The sequence below is a fragment of the Barbus barbus genome (genome assembly GCF_936440315.1).
Source record: "Barbus barbus genome assembly, chromosome: 47".
Taxonomy (NCBI): Eukaryota; Metazoa; Chordata; class Actinopteri; order Cypriniformes; family Cyprinidae; genus Barbus; species Barbus barbus.
Genome location: NC_136725.1, coordinates 18,550,790 through 18,573,188, shown reverse-complemented (window position 1 = coordinate 18,573,188; position 22,399 = coordinate 18,550,790). Strand labels below are relative to the sequence as shown.

Genomic DNA, 22,399 nt, shown 5'->3' with positions numbered 1-22,399 from the left:
TTTATGGCCACACCAATGCTGGTTGGTCATAGAGATAGAAGCAAAACATCATTCAAATCTGTAAAGCTTTCGCAAAATAAAGAAAATGTCTTTCTGCAGTCTGGGTTTCCTTTCCGTGAACTTTGGAGTACGAAGTTACAATTATTCGAAACTCTGCACAATTTTTTATTGTTTTGTTCATCTGTTAATGATTTAAGTGAAATATATTTTGTGTATAGGCCCATATATTCCTTTTTATGTAGCCTATATAGTTAGTTCTGTTTTCTCCGTTCACAGAAGCACTGCAGGTGTGTGATATGACCTTGTGTGAATCGGTGTTCTACACTCTCCTGCCATTTTTGCTGGTTTCAAACACAAAAAGCTGGATTATGCAACAGACATGCAACTCATTGTCTCCATGCAGTTAATTAATAAACCATCGGTATGGGCCCTTTTCATGCTGTTTCCGATATGCCGATGCCTTTAAAATAATCAAAAATCAGCCGATACATAGGTGCATCTCCAATAAATATAAACATACATGTGTATATAAAAGCATATACATAATACATAAGCAAGGATATGCTTTGTTCCATGAAAGTACAAATGGTTTTTGAACAATTCGAGGGTAAGTAGACTAATTTTTGGATGAACTATTCCTTCAACTTCCTTATATCAATAAACACTAAATACCGATCATCTGCTCTGCTCTTTTTCTGTCTGTCACGTGGTGACACTCAATCTCTGTTTCTCCTGCTCTCCCTCTTCTGTCCTTGTGTTTGTGGTGGTGATTTTGTCAGGGTACATGCTGGAACCAGACCCTGATAAGAGGCCTGACATTTATCAGGTGTCCTACTTTGCTTTCAAACTGTCCAGGCGGGACTGCCCTGTCCAAAACATCAAGGTTAGTCTCTTTCCTTCCTCTCCTCTGCGGTCACTCTCAGCCTGTTGTTGGGTCAGTGCTTTTACTTCTGGGATCAGTTGTTGGATTGCATGCTTGTGTGTGTCAGCCTGCAGGAATGCCTGAAATCATAAAAACAAGACTGAAATTTTCTGAAATGTCTCCCCAGAATTCTCCCATTCCTGCTAAACTTCCTGAGCCAATCCGAGCAAGCGAAGCTGCCACAAAGAAGAGCCAAACACAGACCAAGGCGAGGTATTTGTCCAGAGACTCCATAGTACTCTGTGGTTGGTAAATTTGACATGAAATTTATGTCTCCATGTTTTGTCCCATAGACTTACAGACCCCATTCCCACCACTGAAACCTCCATCACCCCACGCCAGCGGCCCAAAGCAGCACAGTCCCAGGCACTAGGGGGCATCTTACCCATCCAGCCTGCTGCCCTGACCCCACGCAAGAGAGCCAACCTGCCTGCTGGGGCCGCCCAGCCAATAGGTACCGATATTATGAACTGTTCTTCAACACTTACATGTATGTGAGCATAAAATAAGCTTACAGCTACAGTATGCCATCTCTGAACCAATAGCAGAACTGAAACGTAATAGCTGTTTGTTTCAGGCCGTCACACCTAAATCATCCATTATAAATAATATATGTTTTTGCTTAATTTTGCTGATGAAAATAGTTCCAATTATAGCCACAGAACTGTTTTGTGTCTCCAAGCAACACAGCGGTGTTTCATTACTGAATGAATGCACGATTTTGAACGAATCAAATGAGTCAATGATTCAGTAACCCATTCATAAAGACAGTAGTCACTTGCCTCATTTCTGAATGAATCAGTTGTTTGAACGAATCTGTTGGATGAAGGACTAAATGACTCTCATTCAAACAGTCATCTGCCACCACCTTCTGGTTTGGTTTCATATATAAAACTGTCATTGCATTTTCCCCAACATTTCTTATTTGTTATATTTAAAACTTTAATGCAATTCTTTATGCATTAGACATTTTGCAGTGTAAATGCATTTATGGCACCTCAGTTTCATCACTCTCTCTTACACTCGTCTGTGTAAGTGCATCTAATGCCACTTCAGATGTAGCTTCTGTGTTTCCTGCAGTGGAAAGCAAAAGTTTGTTGATACTGATTTAATTTGAATGGTAACAGCTCTACACTAGTTTCTTATTCTATCTGAATTAATGGAAACAATGTAAGAATTTGATGTAAAGGATGACACATTTAATAAGGTTAGTGAAAAATTGCAATTTAAGAAAGTGGAAAATGACATCTGTTTTGTTAAATAGTACAGTTACATTGTTAATTTTTTTTATTTATACCTCTTTTCTAGTCACAGAGCACTTTATTTTGAGAGTCGTTTAAGTGAGAGAACATCTGTAACTTTGTCCAGATTGGGAGGATTGTAATTTTTAATTTATGTAAATATTTTTTTGCATGAAAAAGGTATAGATTTTTGTTTGTATATGCTGTCAGTTATTGTTTTTAGAAAGAAAATCGGAATTTGCAAAAATCAGTATTAGCAGGTCGCAATTACAAAACAATCGGCCAAGAAAATTGCAGTCGGTGCATCTCTAATACTTTAGTTCTATTGTTTATAATACATTTAAGTCGTGACGTATTGTCAAGTATGGTGACCCATACTCGAAATTGGTGCTCTGCGTTTAACCCATCCAAGTGCACACACACAGCAGTGAGTAGTGAACAAATGCACACACACACACACACACACACCGTGAACACACACCCGGAGCACACACCCGGAGCAGTGGGCAGCCATGCTGCAGCGCCCGGGGAGCAGTTGGGGGTTCGGTGCCTTGCTCAAGGGCACCTCAGTCGTGGTATTGAGGGTGGAGAGAGCGCTGGACATTCACTCCCCCCACCTACAATCCCTGCCGGCCGGGGACTCGAACCCGCAACCTTTCGATTCCGAGTCCGACTCTCTAACCATTAGGCCACGACTTCCCCACATTATGTATTTTAACAGTTTTGTTCAATAAAACCATATGATAACTTGCTTTTGATACTTTATTTGGACCAATTAGTATTGCCTCATTGCTATTATATATGTATTTTAAGCAGTGTTAATTTTGTCAGCTATTTTCAATTTTAGTCTTAGTCTTAGTCCCGTGTTAAATGTCCTTGCTTTTATCATATTTAGTCAACCTTATCCTATTTAGTTTTAGTCGACTAAAAGTCTCAACATTTTAGTCTAGTTTTAGTCAATGAAAACTTGACATTTTAGCAAGAAGATTATTATTAATTAACCGTACAGCAGTATTAATTTTGGCAGACATTTTTAATTTAGTCTTAGTCTTACTCAAACGTACATTTTAGATGTCATATTTATGTCCTGTTTTTGTATAGTCAAGTTTGTCAATAAAATGTATGAGCATTTTAGTCAAATTTTTGTCATTCTGTATTATGGTTAAACTGATCTAAATTAGTTTTGCTCAAAATTATAATCGCAATGGTTGTTGTCATTTGAGAAATTTACTTTTGTGTTACAGGTATTGCACTTTCACCAGTAAGCACAAATCAATAGAATATGGGCTCATGCATGGTGTATTTTACCTGATCTAGTGTGCTGATTTATTATAAGCTTTTTATTATATAAATTAATACCAAAGACTTATGCAATCTTTCTGTCTACATTATGAAAACTGCTAAAACAAACACAAAATATTATAACATTGAACGGCGGCATTTCTGCAATGAGGAGCGAGCATGTGTGCATGGTTGCAAGATTGCTTAAAATAACAAAAACAACAACACCGGGCAGTGTTTTCATTTTCAAGGCTATTGTTCGTTTAGGTATGTTTTTTATTAATTATTTAAAAAATTATTTAGAATTATCTGATTCCTCAATTAATTGTCAGAATAATTTGCCAATTACTTATGAAAATAATCATTAGTGACACCCTGAATTGTTTTTTTTTTTTTTTTAATTGTCCGGCTGAAGTTTGGTTGATTTCTCTGAGATATTATCCATTCAAAATAAATAATTATTAAAATGAACAATTGTTTTCTGTGTGTTTCTTAGCTGTCAGCATGAACTTGGCTCAGCCGGCTGCAGCACTACAATCTCAGAAAGCCCAGGCATCTCCGGCCCCTCAGCAGAAAACGGTGAGTCTCTTTACTTTGTCTGTACCTCACTGCACTAATCAAAACCTACAATGCTCAGCTCTTTTTAATTTTATAGTCTACTACAGAGCAGGAAGTATTTTAGGATAGTAAGATGTTGCAAGAATTTTGGTTAACTAGGACGATAAAATGGCATAAAAGCACAGTGTAACGCTGTTCAAATTTAACTGAATTAAATTTAATTCCATAACCTAATGTCATTTCTGTGCCAAAAAATGTGATTGCAAAGATTACTGATTTCCAGTTGGTAGGATGAAAAAATAGCCCTACCTCAAACTCTCTTATTGATTGTGAGAAATGCCAATCTTATTTCAAGTCTGGGTAAAAAGAAAGGGTGTCACTTTATTTGAACTAATTTCAATTTCTGTTCAAGCATGTAGATTGCATTTATTAAACTAAAGTAACAGTGATATGTAAAGGTCACATTTATGGTTCACATCATAGTATAGTTGTCTGTGTGACAGCCCGTGCAGCCCATTCCCGTCACAGCTGCGACTGCAGTAGCAGGAGGGGGTGTTCCAGTTGCAGCTGGCAGCCCCGTCCCTCAGAAAGCAGTAGCCACTCCTCCTCCATCCAGCCCCGCCCCGCCCACCGCGCCTGCACGGAGCGCCCGTCGTAAGCAGGCGTCTGTGGCTCAGCAGCAGCAGGTGCCCATCCAGCCCACTACCACTCAGCCGCCTGGTGCCCCGCCTCCAGCACAGGCTGAGCCTGCAGCAGTGCCGCCCACTGTCCAGCAGCCAGTGCCTCAATCCCAAATCAGCCCAGAGAATGCAGAGGAGAGGGTAATCACCTCCATCGTGTGCATTCTGCTCTGTCCCATTTGATTCAAAGCTCTGGCAGCCTCACACTCACTAATGATGCGCCTCATTGTGTTACCTCCATCTGTCCATCCTTGGTTTATTTTGGATGATTGTAGGAGGTTTTGATTGTTCGTGTGACGGATGTTTGCTCGTTTTGGTTTATTTGCTCTGAAGATTGTCTAAAAATTGTGACAATGTTTTTGTTAAAATAATTAGAATTGTATGCTTTCATTTTTGATTTGCTAAAGTGTTGTTAATTTTATGGTTTCTAGGCTATGTTTACACCACATTCTGAAGTGTTTGTCAGTTCAGATGATGAAGTGATGAAATCCAGTTGTCCAGACAGTGTAGTAAATATCCAATACATTTAGATCAGTTGTCATGGAAATTACTTCAGCATCAGAAAGAGGGACAAAATAAATAATTTACTGTTTACACTACTATTTTTCCACATTTACTATTCACTGTATACACTAAGATTAGTTTTTTTGGTTGGTTGTTTTTTAAAGAATTCTCTTAGGCTCAACGTGGCAGCATGTACTTGATAAAAAAATTAGTTTGTTAAAAATAGTTATTGTGAAAAATTATTTTAAAAAGGACTGTTTTCCATTTAATTATATTTTAAAACATAATTTATTCCTGTGGTGGCAAAACTGAATTTGTGGCAGCCGTTACTTCAGTCTTCAGCGTCAAATGATCCTTCAGAACAGCATTTATTATTATATAAAAATAACCCCAAACTTTTGAACTGTAGTGTAGCTAATACTACATGAGAGAATAGATGTGATTTTAGAGTTTATAAACTTTATTTATTACCACAAACAACCAAGCGATTTCTGAGTCTGACAACAATTTTTTGTTTTTTTAATTGAAAAAAGGATGTTGGAAATTATGTATCAGTTTTTAATATTTATTTCTTACCTGTATGCACATTTGGGTTTTCCTGTTTTTTATTCAAGCCATTTCACTGCATCTAAATTTACATTTTATGTCCCTCTAAATTCTCTGTATTTTAAGTGTTCTTGCTTGCTTATTCTGCTCTCATTTCCTCAGCCTGTGGCCCCTGGCCTTTCCCAAACTCCTCCCTCATCCCCAAGGACGGCCCAGAAGGCGGGGCACAGACGCATTCAGAGTGACGTCACTCACAGCGCTATGTTCGGTGTTCCGGTCAGCCAGTCCACTCAGCAGCTGCAGGCGGCCACAGCAGAGGCCAGCCTTAACAAGTCAAAGTGAGAAATCTAACATATAAATGTAGAGAGAGACACTGCAATTATACTGCCTACTTAGCCAAGAAGAAATGTTTTGTCAGCTTTGAATTTATTTAAAACTATTGTCTGAGCATTTGTTTCTTTATTTGGGCACAATTAGGTCAGCCAGCACCACCCCATCCAACTCTCCCCAGTCCTCCCAGCAGAGTGTGTACCAGCCTGTCCTGCAGGGCAGCACTTCTGTCCCTCAAGCTCCTGCCTCAGCCGCTAGCCTGAAAAGCCCCCCTGACCAGCCCACCTGGAATCCCTTTGGCGATGACAATTTCTCCAAACTTACAGCCGAGGACCTGCTCAACAAAGACTTCACCAAGCTTGCTGACGGTAACTTTACTTTCTCACAGACTACTGTATATCTTATCTTATCTTATCTTATCACATACTACACTATATATCATTTTATGTATATGTATGTATGTATGTATGTATGTATGTGTATACATTGCCCTCCATAAGTGTTGGAACAGTAAAGACTAAATTGCTCTTTTGGCTGTGGAGTCAAGACATTTGCAAATATGATTAAAAGATGAATGAGACACAAAACTAGAGAATGTCACATTTTATTATTAGCCGTTTCAACACATACATGTTTTACCAAATAAAAAGAACAGCACTTTTAGAGTTCATCCCACTCATTGATGTGAGCATAAGTATTGGGACAGTTGAACATAAGGCAGATATAAAAGATTAAAAGCTATTATTTAGTTGCAGATCCCTTGCGCACAATCACTGCAGTGAGTCTGTGACCCATAGACATCACCAGTAGGGCTGTGTAGTGGCAAGAATCTGGCAATACGATACAGGGGTTGCGATACGATATATTGCGATACTGTAAACAAGGCGATATATTGGGATATTTCTTATTTTAGGAATAGGAAATATGTTTTTTTAGGAAAGCTGTCATTAAAAACACACCACCATATGCAAACCTTAGCAAAAAAATAAAAATAGTTTAACCAGAACACACTGGGATCTGCATTTGCAATAATCAGTCCCTATAACATTCAACATTATTGAACCATTTTTTGTGCAGTACTAGTAAAGGGGGAAATATTCAAGTGCTTGCATGATTCTTTAGTGTGTATAAAATGTATTTTATAAAAAGATAAAAATATATATTTATAGACAATACTTTAAAGGTTCACAGTTTAAGTTTACAATTGTGACATACAATGTCATAACATTTGATCTGAACCATAGATCTGAACAAAAAATGACATCTGCTTAATATGAGTGCTTGCAGGATTCCTAAAGAAAACTAAACAATTGTAAAACAATAAAATAAATACAGATGTTAAACATTCTCAGAACTTTTCAACTTGGATTTCACAAGTTTTTCAGTTTGTTTATGTTCCACGTGGAATCGTCAACACTGTGACGCGAGCACCGCCCCACCTGCACAAAACGCCCCCGAATTACGAGAAAAAGCTGCAGCTGCACGGCGACTCTACCGCCCGCCATGCCCCGCGCAAAGGCTCTTCAACACGGGATGCGGCAAGCGGCAGAACCGAGGTTGCGCTTGCGCCGCGGTCCCGGGGCGGACATTACCACAGAAGCCCAAATGGCGCCACACTTCAGCTTTGTACACCGAAACGAGAACTGGAACAATTCTTTCATCCTCCATTACTGGCAGGCAGCGAAATATGTTAATGCTAACATTAGTGGAGTGCCCTGATGCTAGTATTTCCTTTCACTGTTTAAGTTCAGAGATGAAGACTGATATCTAGCGGTCGGGAAATGAACTCAAAATGAAACAACTGCCATGAATCTTGTATGATTTTTTTTTTTTTAAATATCGATATTCCGTTTTGGAGAATCGATACAGTATCGCCAAACAAAATATTGCGATACTCGCGTGTATCGATATTTTCTTACACCCCTAATCACCAGACTCTTGCTCTCATCCTTTGAAATGCTTTTCTCAGCCTTTAATGCAGCCAATTCCAATTGTTGCTTGTTTTGGGGAGTTTCTGCCTTTCCTCTCCTCTCCAGCTGGTGAAACTCATGTTCAATCAGATTTAAATCTGGAGATTGACTTGGGCAATCTAAGACTTTCCATTTCTTTGCCTTTATAAATTCCTTGACTGAACTGGCAGGGTGTTTTGGGTCATTATCCTGATGCAATATGAAGCACTTCCCAATGAATCTGGTACCATTTTCTTGAATATTGGTAGGCAAGATGGTTTTGTACCCTTCCAAATTCATTCTGCTACTGTCATCATACATTAAGTCATCAGTAAAGTTGAGAGGGCCTGTTCCAGAGACAGCCATGCATGCCCATGCCACGACACCACCTCCACCACGCTTTACAGATGAGGTTGTATGCTTGGGATCATTGCAGTTCCTTTTTTTTTCTCCACATTTTATTATGCATTGGTGGGTGGGTGAGTAATGAATTTTGGAATTGAATTAATGTTTGTTTTTTTTATTTTGCTGTTTGCAGAACCTGTTGAACCTCTGATTGCTGCTACTGAGAGTCTTATTCCTGGGCTGGAAGCTGCAGAGCCTGCTCCTCCATCTTCTGGTAGGTGTACCATCAGCCCTAAACTAATGTTCCACTCTTTCATAAATTATGAAAAGTGGAAAATTATTATTATATAAACAAATATAAATCATTGCGAATATATTGTTATCCCGAATGTTGCTTTAACACCGAGCGCAAAATGAATGTTTGCCTTGTGCTAATTCGCGCCTGCATGCTAGGTGGCGCCAACCAACAATGCATTTTTTCTTCATGTAGCGTATGTATCTCGTATGCTTTACATCGTCCACTGCTCAATATACAGCATTAAATTAAGATAAATAACTTGTTTCTTCATCAGAAACATAAAATATCCATAATTCTTACAAGAATACATCTGAAATAGGCTAATTAGAGGTACAATTAGCATCAAGCTACATTGAATAATGTTTTTGCTCAAAACCCACTTTAAATAATCATTGAGTGCTTGTAATAACTTCCGATTGTGATCTAAAATGGATTTTGATTCCATAATAGGCAGACATACACTCTTTGTAGGTTTTCTAATGGACTGATCGATACCTGTTTATCATGTGTCATAAACATCCTTTATTGTAAAAAAAATAATACCATGAGCTGCATAAAAACATGTACAGAAAACCTATCTTCATAATTATAGGTCTATTTGCTTTCATATTTCATGTGTAGAAAAATGTTTCTCTTTTTATATATGGAAGGGCAAGAGATATGATTACAGGATTGACAGGTCTAGAGTGAACGAGCTCTGACTCGCGCTCGTGGAAGAAAATGGACGGTGCTCTTCAGATCGCATTCAGTGGAGAATTAACAGAAATGCTATTCTGTGTAAAGAACATGAGAATAGTCTGTTCTTAAATACAAACAATAACAAGAACTCAGCACTCACTCTTCTCTCTTGCGGAAAAAGTCCTCTACTTTGGTGTTTTTATGCTCATGTTCAATACAGTCCTCTGAGCTTTTAGCATCACTGTGTCGACCTTTTGGGTAACAGCCACGTGATGTAGTGCTCAAATCTTATTGGACCGCCTGTGTTTTCACTTTGCGAAACTGAAAAAATTTGTCGGACTGGATGATAAAAAATTTGCATGTTCGGTGCGCGAATGTTTCGCGGTCTATGTGGAAGCATCCATAGGAAGCTGTTGTTTTATTCCAGCATGTCATCGCGTTCAAAATTCGTTTTGCATTTTCGCACTCAGTGTGGAAAGGCCATTAGTTGCATGCACCCAAAAACGGGGTTTATCTGGGGTTGTGATGTCATGAACCCGGGAAGCAACTCGTTGTAGTCCCTACAAGTTTTTGTAGGCATTAAACTGCCTTAATTTTAAAAGACATCTCCATTTGCATTGAACTTTCAGCGTCGTAACTTTGCAGATATTATTTATGCGCAAACTGCAACATTACACACTAACGTTAATAAAGTGAAATCGCAATCAACCACCCCTTTAAACTGATGCTCAGCATTTAATGCCACCCATTTTAAGCACTTCTTGACCACTTGAGCATTTCCAATTTTCTCTTTCTCTGCTCTTATACAGCTGAAAGACCTGGTGACATTCTGGGCTTGGAACTGGGAGCTGGTTTGCTAGCTGTGCCAGGTAATCCAGAGGTCCATGCCAGCCTTACCTGACCTCTATGCACCTTAGTGGTCACCACACAATGCGGTGCACACACCACAATACCAATGCTTTGAAATGTTGTGATTCACAGTAACAGGTTTGCTACCAAAGGAAACACTAATGTACTATTTAACACTTTATTTTATTATTATTATTTTTTTATAATATTTTTTATATTATTATTATTTTTTTAGACAGTCGGTATTTGGCCTTTTCTAGTAATTATTGAAAGTTTTAATAATAATAATAAAAAAAAAAGTAATTAAGAGCAAAAGAACAAATACAAATGGAACAAAGAAACAAAATACAGGTACATCTAAAAAAATTTGAATATCATGAAAAAGGTCTATTTTGTCACTCATTTCAGAAAGTGAAACTCGTATATTATATAGATTCATTACACACAGAGTGAAATATTTCAAGCCTTTATTTCTTGAAATTTTGATGATTATGGCTTACAGATAATGAAAACACAAAATTCAGTGTCTCAGAAAATTAGAATATTACATAAGATCAATAAAAAAAGGATAATTTAAACAGAAATACTTGTTAAAATTACTTGTCAGGCTTCTGAAAAGTATGTTCATTTCTATGCACTCAATACTTGGTTGGGCCTCCTTTTGCATGAATTACTGCATCGATGCGGCGTGGCATGGAGGCAATCAGCCTGTGGCACTGCTCCGGTGTAATGGAAGCTCAGGTGTAATGGAAGCCCAGGTTGCTTTGATAGCGGCCTTCAGGTCATCTGCATTCTTCAGGTCATCTTCCTCTTGATAATACCCCATAGATTCTCTATGGGGTTCAGGTCAGGCGAGTTTGCTGGCCAATCAAGCACAGTAACACCATGGTCATTGAACCAGCTTTTGGTACCTTTGGCAGTGTGGGCAGGTGCCAAGTCCTGCTGGAAAATGAAATCAGCGTCTCCATAAAGCTTGCCAGCAGAAGGAAGCATGAAGTGCTCTAAAATTTCCTGGTAGATGGCTGCGTTGATTGTGGACTTAAGAAAACACAGTGGACCGACACCAGCAGATGACTTGGCAGCCCAAATCATCACTTAGTGTGGAAACTTCACACTGGACTTCAAGCAACATGGATTCTGTGCCTCTCCAGTCTTCCTCCAGACTCTGGGACCTTGATTTCCAAATGAAATGTAAAATTTACTTTCATCTGAAAAGAGGACTTTGGACCACTGAGCAACAGTCCAGTTCTTTTTCTCCACAGCCCAGATAAGACGCTTCTGACATTGTCTCTGGTTCAGAAGTGGCTTGGGAGCCCTTTTCCTGAAGACGTCTGAGCATGGTGACTCTTGATGCACTGACTCCAGCTTCAGTCCACTCTTTGTGAAGCTCTCCCAAGTGTTTGAATCAGCTTTGCTTGACAGTATTCTCAAGCTTGCGGTCATCCCTGTTGCTTGTGCACCTTTTCCTACCCAAATTCTTCCTTCCAGTCAATTTGCATTTAATATGCTTTGATACAGCACTCTGTAAACAGCCACACCTTTCAGTAATGACCCTCTGTGACTTGCCCTCTTTGTGGAGGGCGTCAATGTTGGTCTTCTGGATCATTACCAAGTCAGCAGTCTTCCCCATTATTGTGGTTTCAAAGAACGAGATACCCAGAATTTATACTGTAGGGATGGTCATTTAATGAAACTCAAATGTAAATATTATAATATTTTGAGATACTGATTTTGACTTTCAAGAACTGTAAGCTCTAATCATCAAAATTAAAACAAAAACTTTTGAAATGTTTTACTTTACATGTAATGAATCTAAAATATATGAAAGTTTCACTTTTTGAAATAAGTGACTAATTTTTTGAGATGTACCTGTATAACTGATAATTACATAAATCTGCTTGTGCTTATTCAGATATCTTTCAACAGCATCAATTAAGTATTCAGAAATTGGAAAATATACAAAACTAAGTAAATGTAAAAGTTACTGAAATTGTCATTTTATATCATACATTACTACTGGTTGAAATGACATACTAATACATTTATATCAGTTTATTTTTTGTGTATCTTTAGGCATAATTTTTTTTGTTAAAGTTTGATTTGTTGATTTTTGTCCCACTTCCTTCATTTACTGCATCAGTACTTGGATAAGCCACCCTACCTCTAATCATTTGTTTTTATCCCATTCACTTAAAGTTCAAATTCAAAATAATTTATTGTCATTCTGGTCAAACGACAAAGTGTAAAGCAGAGCAAGATTGCATTTCTCCAAGACCAGTGCTGCTTTTACACTGTCTGTACTGTCTTCTCAGCCTGCATTGCTGCAGTGTATAATTTAGTTAAGCTTTTAAGACCCATCGATAATTCTACAGCTGCTTATTTCTGTTTGTTAAAGTTACCTTTTTCTAATCATCAGTCTGGCTTTCAAATCCTCCATTGTTCTTTCACTTTCCTCTCAGTTTCTGCACGCCTGCATTTCTGTGTTTATTCTGGCTAATACTGGCTGTTTTCACTGGCTGACTTGCAGAGAAGCTGATAGAGGGCCTGAAGTCTCCAGATACTTCTCTCATGCTGCCTGATCTGCTGTCCATGGCCGACCCTTTCGGCAGCTCTATGGATGACACTAGAGATGGTAACAGCTTTTGCTGACTCTCTGTGCTTTTCTGTTACAAAAGCTAAACTAAACACTGTACAGTTCTTTGAGACAAATTACATTTTCCACTTGTTGTTTGATGCAGATCAAGCCAGCCCCTGTATTATTTGTAATAGCTTTCAATGTTGTCTTTTTGACACATGAAATTTAACTTGATTTGTAAATCTTGAGATCTTGTGAAATCAACACACAAAAAGAATGGGACCACATGTAGAGTAGTGTGTTAAGGCATTGCATTGGTAGAAAAAACTGAGTGAATTATTGCTTGGTGATGGTTCCCAGAAATATTGTGTATATCAAAAAGATGAGGGGGCCAAGTACGGAAACCTGAGGTACACCTGTTTTAATCGATATGACTTGCACACCCCTCCTTTCCATGATGACTCAAAGAATCTATTTATCATGTAGGGCTCAAAGTAGCGAAAGGATGTTTTTATGATGTCTGTTGTTCAGGTCTCTGTTGAATGCATCGTACAAGGTCCAGCATAATGAAACGCGAATCATTGGTTTGAATGTTATGAAAGATACCAGTGATGTGTTTGATGTGATGAATAATTTACAGTGCAGTATCATGTTTTTTTTTTTTTTTTTTGTACTTTTCCCATTCTGTCTTACTCTCAGCCAAAACGGAAATGTTTTTGGACTCTCTGATTCCTGGCTTGGAGCCCCCTCAGGCTCAGTTGCACCTTGTGGAGGCTGAACCAGCATCATTAGCACTGGCAGGTAAAAATATGCATCAGAGATGGACGAGCCTCAGCCTAGCATTTTAACACCCAGTCAAATGCATAAGTGGTTGCAGAATGTTTACTTTGTGTAGAGAGATTGGTTGAGACTATAGCTGATTTCAAAATGTAAAAACTCAGGATCCTTTTTCCCTATATTAAAGATGCAGAATGTTGTGCTTTAAGCAGGTAGATGCAAAGATGCTCAAAGGGGTAATATAATGAGAAAACAATTTTCTTTCATCTTTCTATATACATATACACATACACATACATATTATATATATAATATTATTCAGTGTACAATGAAAAAACACACATTGTTTGACAATTTTTGTAAATTTTTAATAGGAATCCACACGATTGGGAATTTCACCTTTGGTCGAAAGATTTCCCATTTTAGATTTGGCAACAGGTTCAAGTTGGTCACGCAGACTGGCTGTGTTGCCCCAACAGAAAGTTGCTTGGTTTAAAGTAACTTCTGTTAGGACCACTATTGTCAAAATGATAGACACTTAGCATACAGTTTGGTTTGGCGGTATGGTTCTGTTCTGGGCAAAAACTCCTTGCTCATCCATGCAGGCTGTCATGAATGAGCAGGGAGAGTAGCAATAATAACTAGGGATGGGTACCGAGAACCGGTATTTTTTTTGGACCGGTATGTAATTTGGTCAATACCGGACTAAGCTTCAGGACATACGATACTGTTATCGATACTTGCGTTTTATCTCCGTATACTTCAATGTTAATGGCCAATTCGTAGCTGCTGCTTGTAATTTTCCTTCACTAAATTATATGGCCGTCGTTTGCTAAAAAATCATATTTTTTCAAATCAAGCCAAGGTAACACTTATTTTACATACAGCACACTGTGGAAATTACATGAATATGGCAGTGGGCAAATGCATAGTGTGCAGCATAATTTAAAATCACAAGTTTAAAATTTGTTGATCGCGCATCTCCAGTGAAGCTGAACTCTCCTCCTGTCCGCATTCAATTCACACGGATCGACCATCACACAGAGCACAAGCAATCATGCAGCATACAATTGCACACTTCACAAGATCTCACAACTGGATCCGACTAAGTTTGCAAGGTTTGTGAAATTAAATGTTCATTGGTCATTCAAAGATTTGTTTAAATTATATAAATGCGTATTTGCTGAATGCTGACGGCAAACAAGAAAGTATTATGTTTGCCTTTCTATTACTAATAATATAAAAACAATCGTTATAATACTTTTTGTATACATTTTAATTCCTTTGTTTAACTGTTCTATCTGCTTATTAGACAGACTTCTATCCATATTAGACAGAACTGTTAACGACAACAGCGAACTAGTAGAGGGAGAATGTGAGCACTGTGTGCTCAGGCACTGCTGTTCTCAGCGCCGTCAAAATAAAAGTCCCACCTCAGACTTCGGTCAAATTGAAAAACTTATCGGCCAATGCCAATATTTTGCATATTTCAATATCAAATATAAGTTTTTCATCAGCCTTGGCGATATATTGGTCGACCACTAGTCCTGACTGTGGCGAAAGGAGGAGTTGGGGATGGAGAAGGGTTATTTGCTCCCGAACAAACAAAAACCTGCTGAATTATACTGAATAGAGCTTATATAGAAATGTCCTAAATTGTCCTCTCTCTCTCTCTCTCTCTCTGTCTGTCTCTCTGTCTCTCTCTCTCTCTCTCTGTCTCTGTATGCATGTGTATATATACAGTGCCCTCCAAAAGTATTGGAACAGTAAAAACAAAATTGCTCTGTGGAGTCAAGACATTTACAAATATGATTAAAAGATGAATATGAGACAAAACTACAGAATGTCACATTTTATTATTGGTGATTCAACACATAGATCTGATGTGAGCATAAGTATTGGAACAGTTGCCTCACAGGTCTTTCTAAGTGATCAGCTGTGTCCTGTTGCATTAATTCTTCAAATATTAAAAGCAGGGAATGTGTCGTATCAGTTATATCCATTACTTCTGTATTCTGAATCTTGCATGTGTGTATGTGTGTATATATATATATATATATATATATATTCCTATAGGTAGATGTGATCAGCTGAGAGTCAGTCACACTATACGCTTAATTTCTGTGTGAACTGTGCTTTATGGATCACTACTCAATTAACAGTGGACCTTTTTTACCTATGATATTTGCTAATTTGACTGCATTTTAAAATTTAGAATTAAAAACTTTCCAGACCATATTTTTGAAACCAAGTTGCAAAAAAGGTACTTTTGAACCTCCACAACTTTCTGACAGTTGTTAAACACATGACTATCCACATTTACACGTCAGTAAGGTCTGTTTGGTGTCCAGATGGGGCAGCACAAAGTTTGTTTGACTCAGCAAGCCCAAAAATACGAATGATCCAATTTAATTTTGAGAGTTGGAAAAGAGTAGGAAATGGTCGTACCAAAAAGTCCAAATTTAGTTTTCTCTAAAACCTTGACTAAGATTAAAAGTGGACCTCATAAGATATGACCCCCTGATTTTTATGTTGTTAGCAACTTCATGGTTTTAATGTTTTCATGTGTTTCCCTGGTTCTGCTCCCCACTGTGCTGTAGACCCTTTAATTGGAGAGGACTCCTTGCTGGGCTGTTCTCTCCCCTCTGGCTCTGCCTCATGTCTCGATGACTTTGCGGCTGTCTTAGGAGGCTCCTCCCAGAATATACCAGGTACAACAAATCACTTTTTTTTCTGCTGGCATTTGTAGCTTATGTGACCTGGTGAGGCATGTAAAGAACCTTAGGATGGAACTGTAAAGTGCATTTTATTAAAAATGAAAATGAATTGATATTAACATACTAAATGCACTTTCTAGACATTTGTTTAGGTTTGTTGACATAATGCTAACAGTGCTGTCTTTCTCACCCATCTGTGTCTCTCCCTACCACCACCCTCTTAAATCTTTTACCCGTGAACTCTCATCGCCTCTCAGCTGCAGACTCCTGTTTGATCTCAGGCTTTGAGCCTATGAGTGCTGAGATGGCCAATGAAGATGAATTTGACCCCATACCAGTACTGGTCTCCAAAAACTCTCAAGGTGAGCTTTATTTTTTTTTTTTTTTAGAAAGAGTAAGTGATCAATTTGCGTCTTGCTCTCATTTTAATGACAAGCAGTTAGTTCATTACCTGTATATGAGAACTATATAGTCTTGAGCACATTCTTTGTTGGTAGTTGCAAATAAACAGAATTGAGACTAGTTATTTTGCACACTTTGCATACTAGTTATAGGAATCATATAAAAATTCTAGTTCCACTTTTTAGAGGGTTTAGAGTATTTAAGTATTTTAAAGTAAGCAACTGGTCCTAAGTATATTTTGATAAAAATATATACAAAATCTTTGTATTTAATACAGTTTATTGAAAGAAGTTGAATGTATATCTTCATCTCTACATTGGCAGTCTGTTTTTTCAGATTTAGGCCTCATAATACAGATACATAGTAATATAGTTCACAGTTCATTTTGAGTTTTACATAACAAAAGTATTTTATTTGTACTTGTAGCGAGTCATTCTTTGTCAAATCAGATTGGCATAAGTGTTTTTGTGTTCTTTTTATTATTTTGCGGTATTAATTCAGACAAGTCAGTGTAATGTTAGTTTCATATACTGGTATAGTATTTATTAATATTAGCTCTTTTAAGCTCTTCGAATTAGCTTTTTATTCCTTTTTTCCATTTTAATATTAGTAATTTTGTGTGTGTGTGTGTGTATATATATATGTATATGTGTGTATATATATGTATATGTGTGTATATATATGTATATATACATACATACATACATACATATTTTTTTTTTTTTATTTTAGTATTTAAACTAATTCTTTTAATTTAGTTGTCAAGGCAGCATGTTTAATAAAAAAAAGCTATTTTTATCTAATTTAAAGTTGATTTCAATTCTGTTTTTAAGAGTTTTCATTAACAATAACGACACTGAGACGAGCTTATGTTTTTTGCCCTGACTTACCGATTCAGTAGTGGTGCAGGAAACACTGAGGTTTGATCGAATTAATCTGATATTTTTACATGTTTTGTGAGGTCTTTAACTGAATCAAATATCATCTATAATTCCTTTATAGTTTATTTGAAAGAAATCCCCAAATTTTTTAATCACAACCCTATGCATGTTCTCTCGTAACAGACTCTCTTGACTTTTTGTGAACGTTCACTTACCGTTGTGTCTCTCTCTCCCTCTCTCTTCTGCTGTCCCCTTCCTTGGCCTCTCCTTGTCTTAATTTGACTGTCCTCCCTTTCCTCCACCCCTAACCTTCCTGTCCATCTGGCCTCTTTTAGGAGGTCACTCTCGCAGTAACAGTGGCAGCTCTGAGTCCAGCCTGCCCAACCTGGCCCGTTCCCTGCTGCTGGTGGACCAGCTCATCGACCTCTAGACCGTACAGATAATTCCTGCAGTGCTGAAGATGACGCCAACCGCTGTAGTCTTCTGCCTTTAACCATAAATCCCTCCTGCTTTCCTTTGTCCTATCCTCCACCCACACCCTCTTTCATCGTTCATTTCCCTCTTTAATCGGTTTTTCATCATTCCGTCGCTTCAGTTTCTTCCTCTTCATCACATCTTGCTTTTTATTTCTTTCCCTGCCACTGTTGTCCATCAGTTGTTGTCGTCGTCGTCGTCACCATCATCGCTCATTTGATTTGACATACTCTGCTTTCTTCCCCTGCACCATGACGTTTATCTCCCTGATGAGTTTGTTCAACTTGTTTCTTACAAGTCTGGTGCAACCTTTTTCTACAGGCTTTCTACAGTTTCCTCTGGCATCCATATCTGTGCTTCCTTTGGACACGCATGTATGACCGTCACACATTTCATCTGCCTCGCAGTCAAGAGTGCACAATCGTTCTTCTCTTCGGTCTTTAGCTGTGTCTTCAGTGGCACTCAGGAAGCTCGTCTCGAGATTAAACACACATGGGTTTAGACTCATACAGTTGGCTCCTTCCAGACCAAAATTAAAGTACAAAGTGAAGCAAATGTTTACAGACAGGAGTATTTTCGCTGGATGTTTACAGACCGGCAGGTAGGCAAGCACAGCATGTGAGAATTTATCTTCGCCCAGACTGACCGCAGGGTACGAACGGATCCTAATACTTCACGTAGAGTGATTTTAAAACTTTAAAACCTACTAGAAGCTCCTCATTGCCATCAATGGTACTTGTTCGCCATCTCCCGACCTCCATACCATCATTTCTCTGTTGTTTCTTTATAAATAGCTCTATTGATGTTGTATGTTGGCTCGACGCAATGTAAATTGTTGTATATCTGCAGTATCTGACTCTCCCGCCCTCAAAAGTGATTCGTTCCTCCTGTGTATAAAGCATCTGGTCCAAATTTCCAGCGATTTCCTTCAGAGATCCCCGTCTTACCCCATAGTATACATTATGAGATCATTTAAAAGAAATATTTCATATACGGTTAAGATTATATGTGAATATGAATAGAGTGATAGAATGAATGTATGAATCGAGTATCCATATATAAATACAGATATGTGTATATGAAACCTATTTAAGAGAAAACTTTATCTCTTTGTTCTGTGTGTTGAGATGTGTTTGCGAATGTAAATTGTTTCATCTTCTAACGGCCAGAGCGTCATTGCTGAACAAAGTCAGTTAAGAAAAGAGGACAATCTTGAAGCATCCTGACACGGTATGACGACATTCATGAGCAAATCAGTTTTCATTGCCTTTTATTCTCCGATGTATATCGTCGAACAAAAACAGGCTGTAGTCTTGAGGGAAATGCTCTACGGTCCTCAATGCTGTACGTATACAATTCTTCCTCGAATCTACTGCCCGATGCCATTCTTTCTTGCACAGTTCTCGTGAATCAGACGCATATCGAAGCATGGCAGTGTTTATCAATATGAAGTTAAGACATGTCTGTGGCCAATCTTCATATCAGTACTGTACGTATGTGTTTGCGTGTATGTGTGGATGTGAGGTAAATAAATAGCTAGTCTTAATTGTTGAAAGTGGTGAGGTCGTTCTGTTTTTGACATGGTTTATCTGCTTCGTTCGGACAGCTGGACCCGCAGCAGGCACCTCTGTTTCAAGCACAGGTTCTCTTTTCATTCAATGAGGGTCATTAGACCTCCAGGCTCAAATTAAGAGCATGGAAAATGCTCGCTTTAATGCTGTACGATATTAGCAGAATCTCAATCAGTGACTGACATGCTGTAAAACTGAAAGTTCTTTAATCAGATCGAAAAAAACATCAGCTTTTTGACATTGCTGAATCTGTAAATGGCATTGAAATGAGTTGTCATTTCACAAGGGCAACAGCAGTAGGGTATACATACGTGTGTGTGTGTGTGTATATATATATATATATGTATATATATATGTGTATGTATGTATGTATATATGTGTATATATGTATATGTATATGTGTGTATGTGACCCTGGACCACAAAACAGTCTTAAGTGTCAGTTTTTTCGAAATTGAGATTTATACATCATCTGAAAGCTGAATAATTAAGCTTTCCATTGATGTAAGGTTTGTTATGATAGGACGAGATACAACTATTTGAAAATCTTGAATCTGAGGGTGCAAAAAAAAATCAAAATATTGAGAAAATCGCCTTTAAAGTTGTCCAAATGAAGTTCTTAGCAATGCATATTACTGATCAAAAATGAAGTTTTATATATTTATGGTAAGACATTTACTAAATATCTTAATGGAACATGATCTTTATTTAATGTCCTAATGATTTTTGGCATAAAAGAAAAATCAATAATTTTGACCCATGCAATGTATTTTTGGCTACTGCTACAAATATACCCCAGCGACTTAAGACTGGTTTTGTCCTCCAGGGTCACATACGTACGTACGTACATATGTATGCATGTGTAATTTAATACATTGTTTCTGAATAGGTGTGTGTTCAGAACACACACACACACACACACACATTTTTGATTTCCATCTAATTAAAATATACTCTGACATACACATTGTGAGAGAGAATTTTTAGTCATACCGCCCACCCTAAAATTCTGTAATTAAAAAAAAACAACAACATTACAAAAAATCGTGAAGTTCAAGCTCATGTTGTCATAAAAGCTTAGGATGTTTTAATAGGCTTATTGTTAGGTTGGAGGCATTGGTGAAAATCTGCAGAACAGCACTGCACGTCAGGAAAAGAGATGCTGCTGGGGCTCCATTACTGATATTTGTTGTTGGCAGTGTCGACTATGAGATCGTTCTATATCCTCGCCTCTCCTCTGTACAGCCGTTTGCAGACTCTCATGTTAACCTATGCAATTCTAATGCTTCATCTTGTAGTTCTCAATAGAGGTCTTTGCCCCGCGGGTAGTGTTTGACTTGTGTTGTTGTGCAAAAATCAAAGATTCCTTTTATGTGCTGTTTTGTTCAGAGAAAAACAATATTTATGACCATGTTTATCCCCAGAGTTGGAACCTCATTGGTCTCTGTAGCAAACACCCTCAGCCCAGTGTTAGAACAGTGATGGGTTCATGTGCACCTTCTATTTTTGTGAAAACCAATAAACAAAGAAAGGGGTGTTAAATAAACATGTAAATGTGAATGTAAATTGTGCCGGTGTTAATTATTTGTTGAAACCATAATCACAGCAGCAGAGTTGACACAGCAGCCTTCCAAATGTCAACCACTGTTGAACTATTATTTGTTTATTATTTATATTAATTTAATATTTATTATTTTAAGTTAATAATAATAATGTAATCCAATATATAAATATAAAATGTTATTATTTTTATTAGAATTTCTGTAGTAGTAATAAAACATATTTTATATAAAATGAAGTTTTTAAAATTATATTTGTTTATATATTTCATTTTTTTAAATTTTATTTTTAAATTTATATTTAAAATGTCAATGTTTTTGTAATGATTTATACAATTTAATTATTTAAACAGTATATTAGACTTAAAGGGATAGTTCACCCAAAAATTAAAATTGGCATTAATTACTCACCCTCATGTTGTTCCAAACCCGCAAGACCTCCGTTCATCTTCGGAACACAAATTAAAATATTTTTGATGCATCCCGAGAGCTCTCTGACCCTCCTATATACAGCAAGGATCCTTACACCGATCAAGGTCCAGAAACATAGCAAGGAGATCGCTAAAATAATCCATGACATCATTTCGGAGAGTATCCACTGAACGTAAACAGCGTATGCTGTTCTGTGTCAGCTGCGCCACGCGGATACGTTTTCTACATTGTTTGCGCTTTGAACTGAACGAAAACAACACATCCACGTGGCGCAGCTGAGACAGAACAGCATACCCTGTTTACGTTCAGTGGATACTTTCTAAAATGGCACTAGGAGGAGACAAATTGTTGAATAAAGTTGTTTTTTTTTTTTTTTTTCGCACCAAGTATTCTTGTAGCTTCGGAAAATTACAGTTGAACCACCGATGTCACATGGATTATTTTACCGATCTCCTTGCTACGTTTCTGGACCTTGATCGTGTAAGGACACTTGCTGTCTATGGGAGGGTCAGAGAGCTCACAGGATGCATCAAAAATATCTTAATTTGTGTTTTTTTGTTATTATTATTAATTATTAGTTGTTTTGAAGATGAACGGAGGTCCTATGGGTTTTCAACACTGTTCAACAGAGAAAATTGAGGGGAATTTTTTTTTTTTAAAGAAAATATAACTTTATAAAGCTGTATAAACTATTTGACAAATATTTATTGTGAAAAACAAATGCAATAGTCATCTTCACCATATTTTTTATAACCATTTTAAACTACATTTTAAATGTCTTTATAAAGGCAAAACATATTTATCATCTTTTTTTAAATCGCATGGTGATAC

The 22,399-nt window shown here is 37.5% G+C and overlaps 1 protein-coding gene across 5 annotated transcripts in view; it reads left to right on the top strand.

The window, feature by feature from the left end:
- Positions 1–22,399, top strand: part of aak1b (AP2 associated kinase 1b) — a 37,760-nt gene that overhangs the window by 12,148 nt on the left and 3,213 nt on the right. The window contains exons 8-21 of one of the 5 annotated variants that reach the window (XM_079411005.1): positions 780–883; positions 1,050–1,135; positions 1,216–1,376; positions 3,941–4,023; positions 4,506–4,823; positions 5,895–6,070; positions 6,210–6,430; positions 8,550–8,630; positions 10,142–10,201; positions 12,709–12,813; positions 13,456–13,557; positions 16,134–16,244; positions 16,508–16,612; positions 17,869–19,557. In XM_079411005.1, coding sequence (XP_079267131.1) covers positions 780–883; positions 1,050–1,135; positions 1,216–1,376; positions 3,941–4,023; positions 4,506–4,823; positions 5,895–6,070; positions 6,210–6,430; positions 8,550–8,630; positions 10,142–10,201; positions 12,709–12,813; positions 13,456–13,557; positions 16,134–16,244; positions 16,508–16,612; positions 17,869–17,963 — 1,808 coding nt within the window. In that variant the 3' untranslated portion in view covers positions 17,964–19,557. Of the gene's footprint in view, positions 1–779; positions 884–1,049; positions 1,136–1,215; positions 1,377–3,940; positions 4,024–4,505; positions 4,824–5,894; positions 6,071–6,209; positions 6,431–8,549; positions 8,631–10,141; positions 10,202–12,708; positions 12,814–13,455; positions 13,558–16,133; positions 16,245–16,507; positions 16,613–17,868; positions 19,558–22,399 lie in introns of those variants that run through there. The other 4 variants (XM_079411001.1, XM_079411003.1, XM_079411002.1 and 1 more) reach the window with 4 other exon arrangements.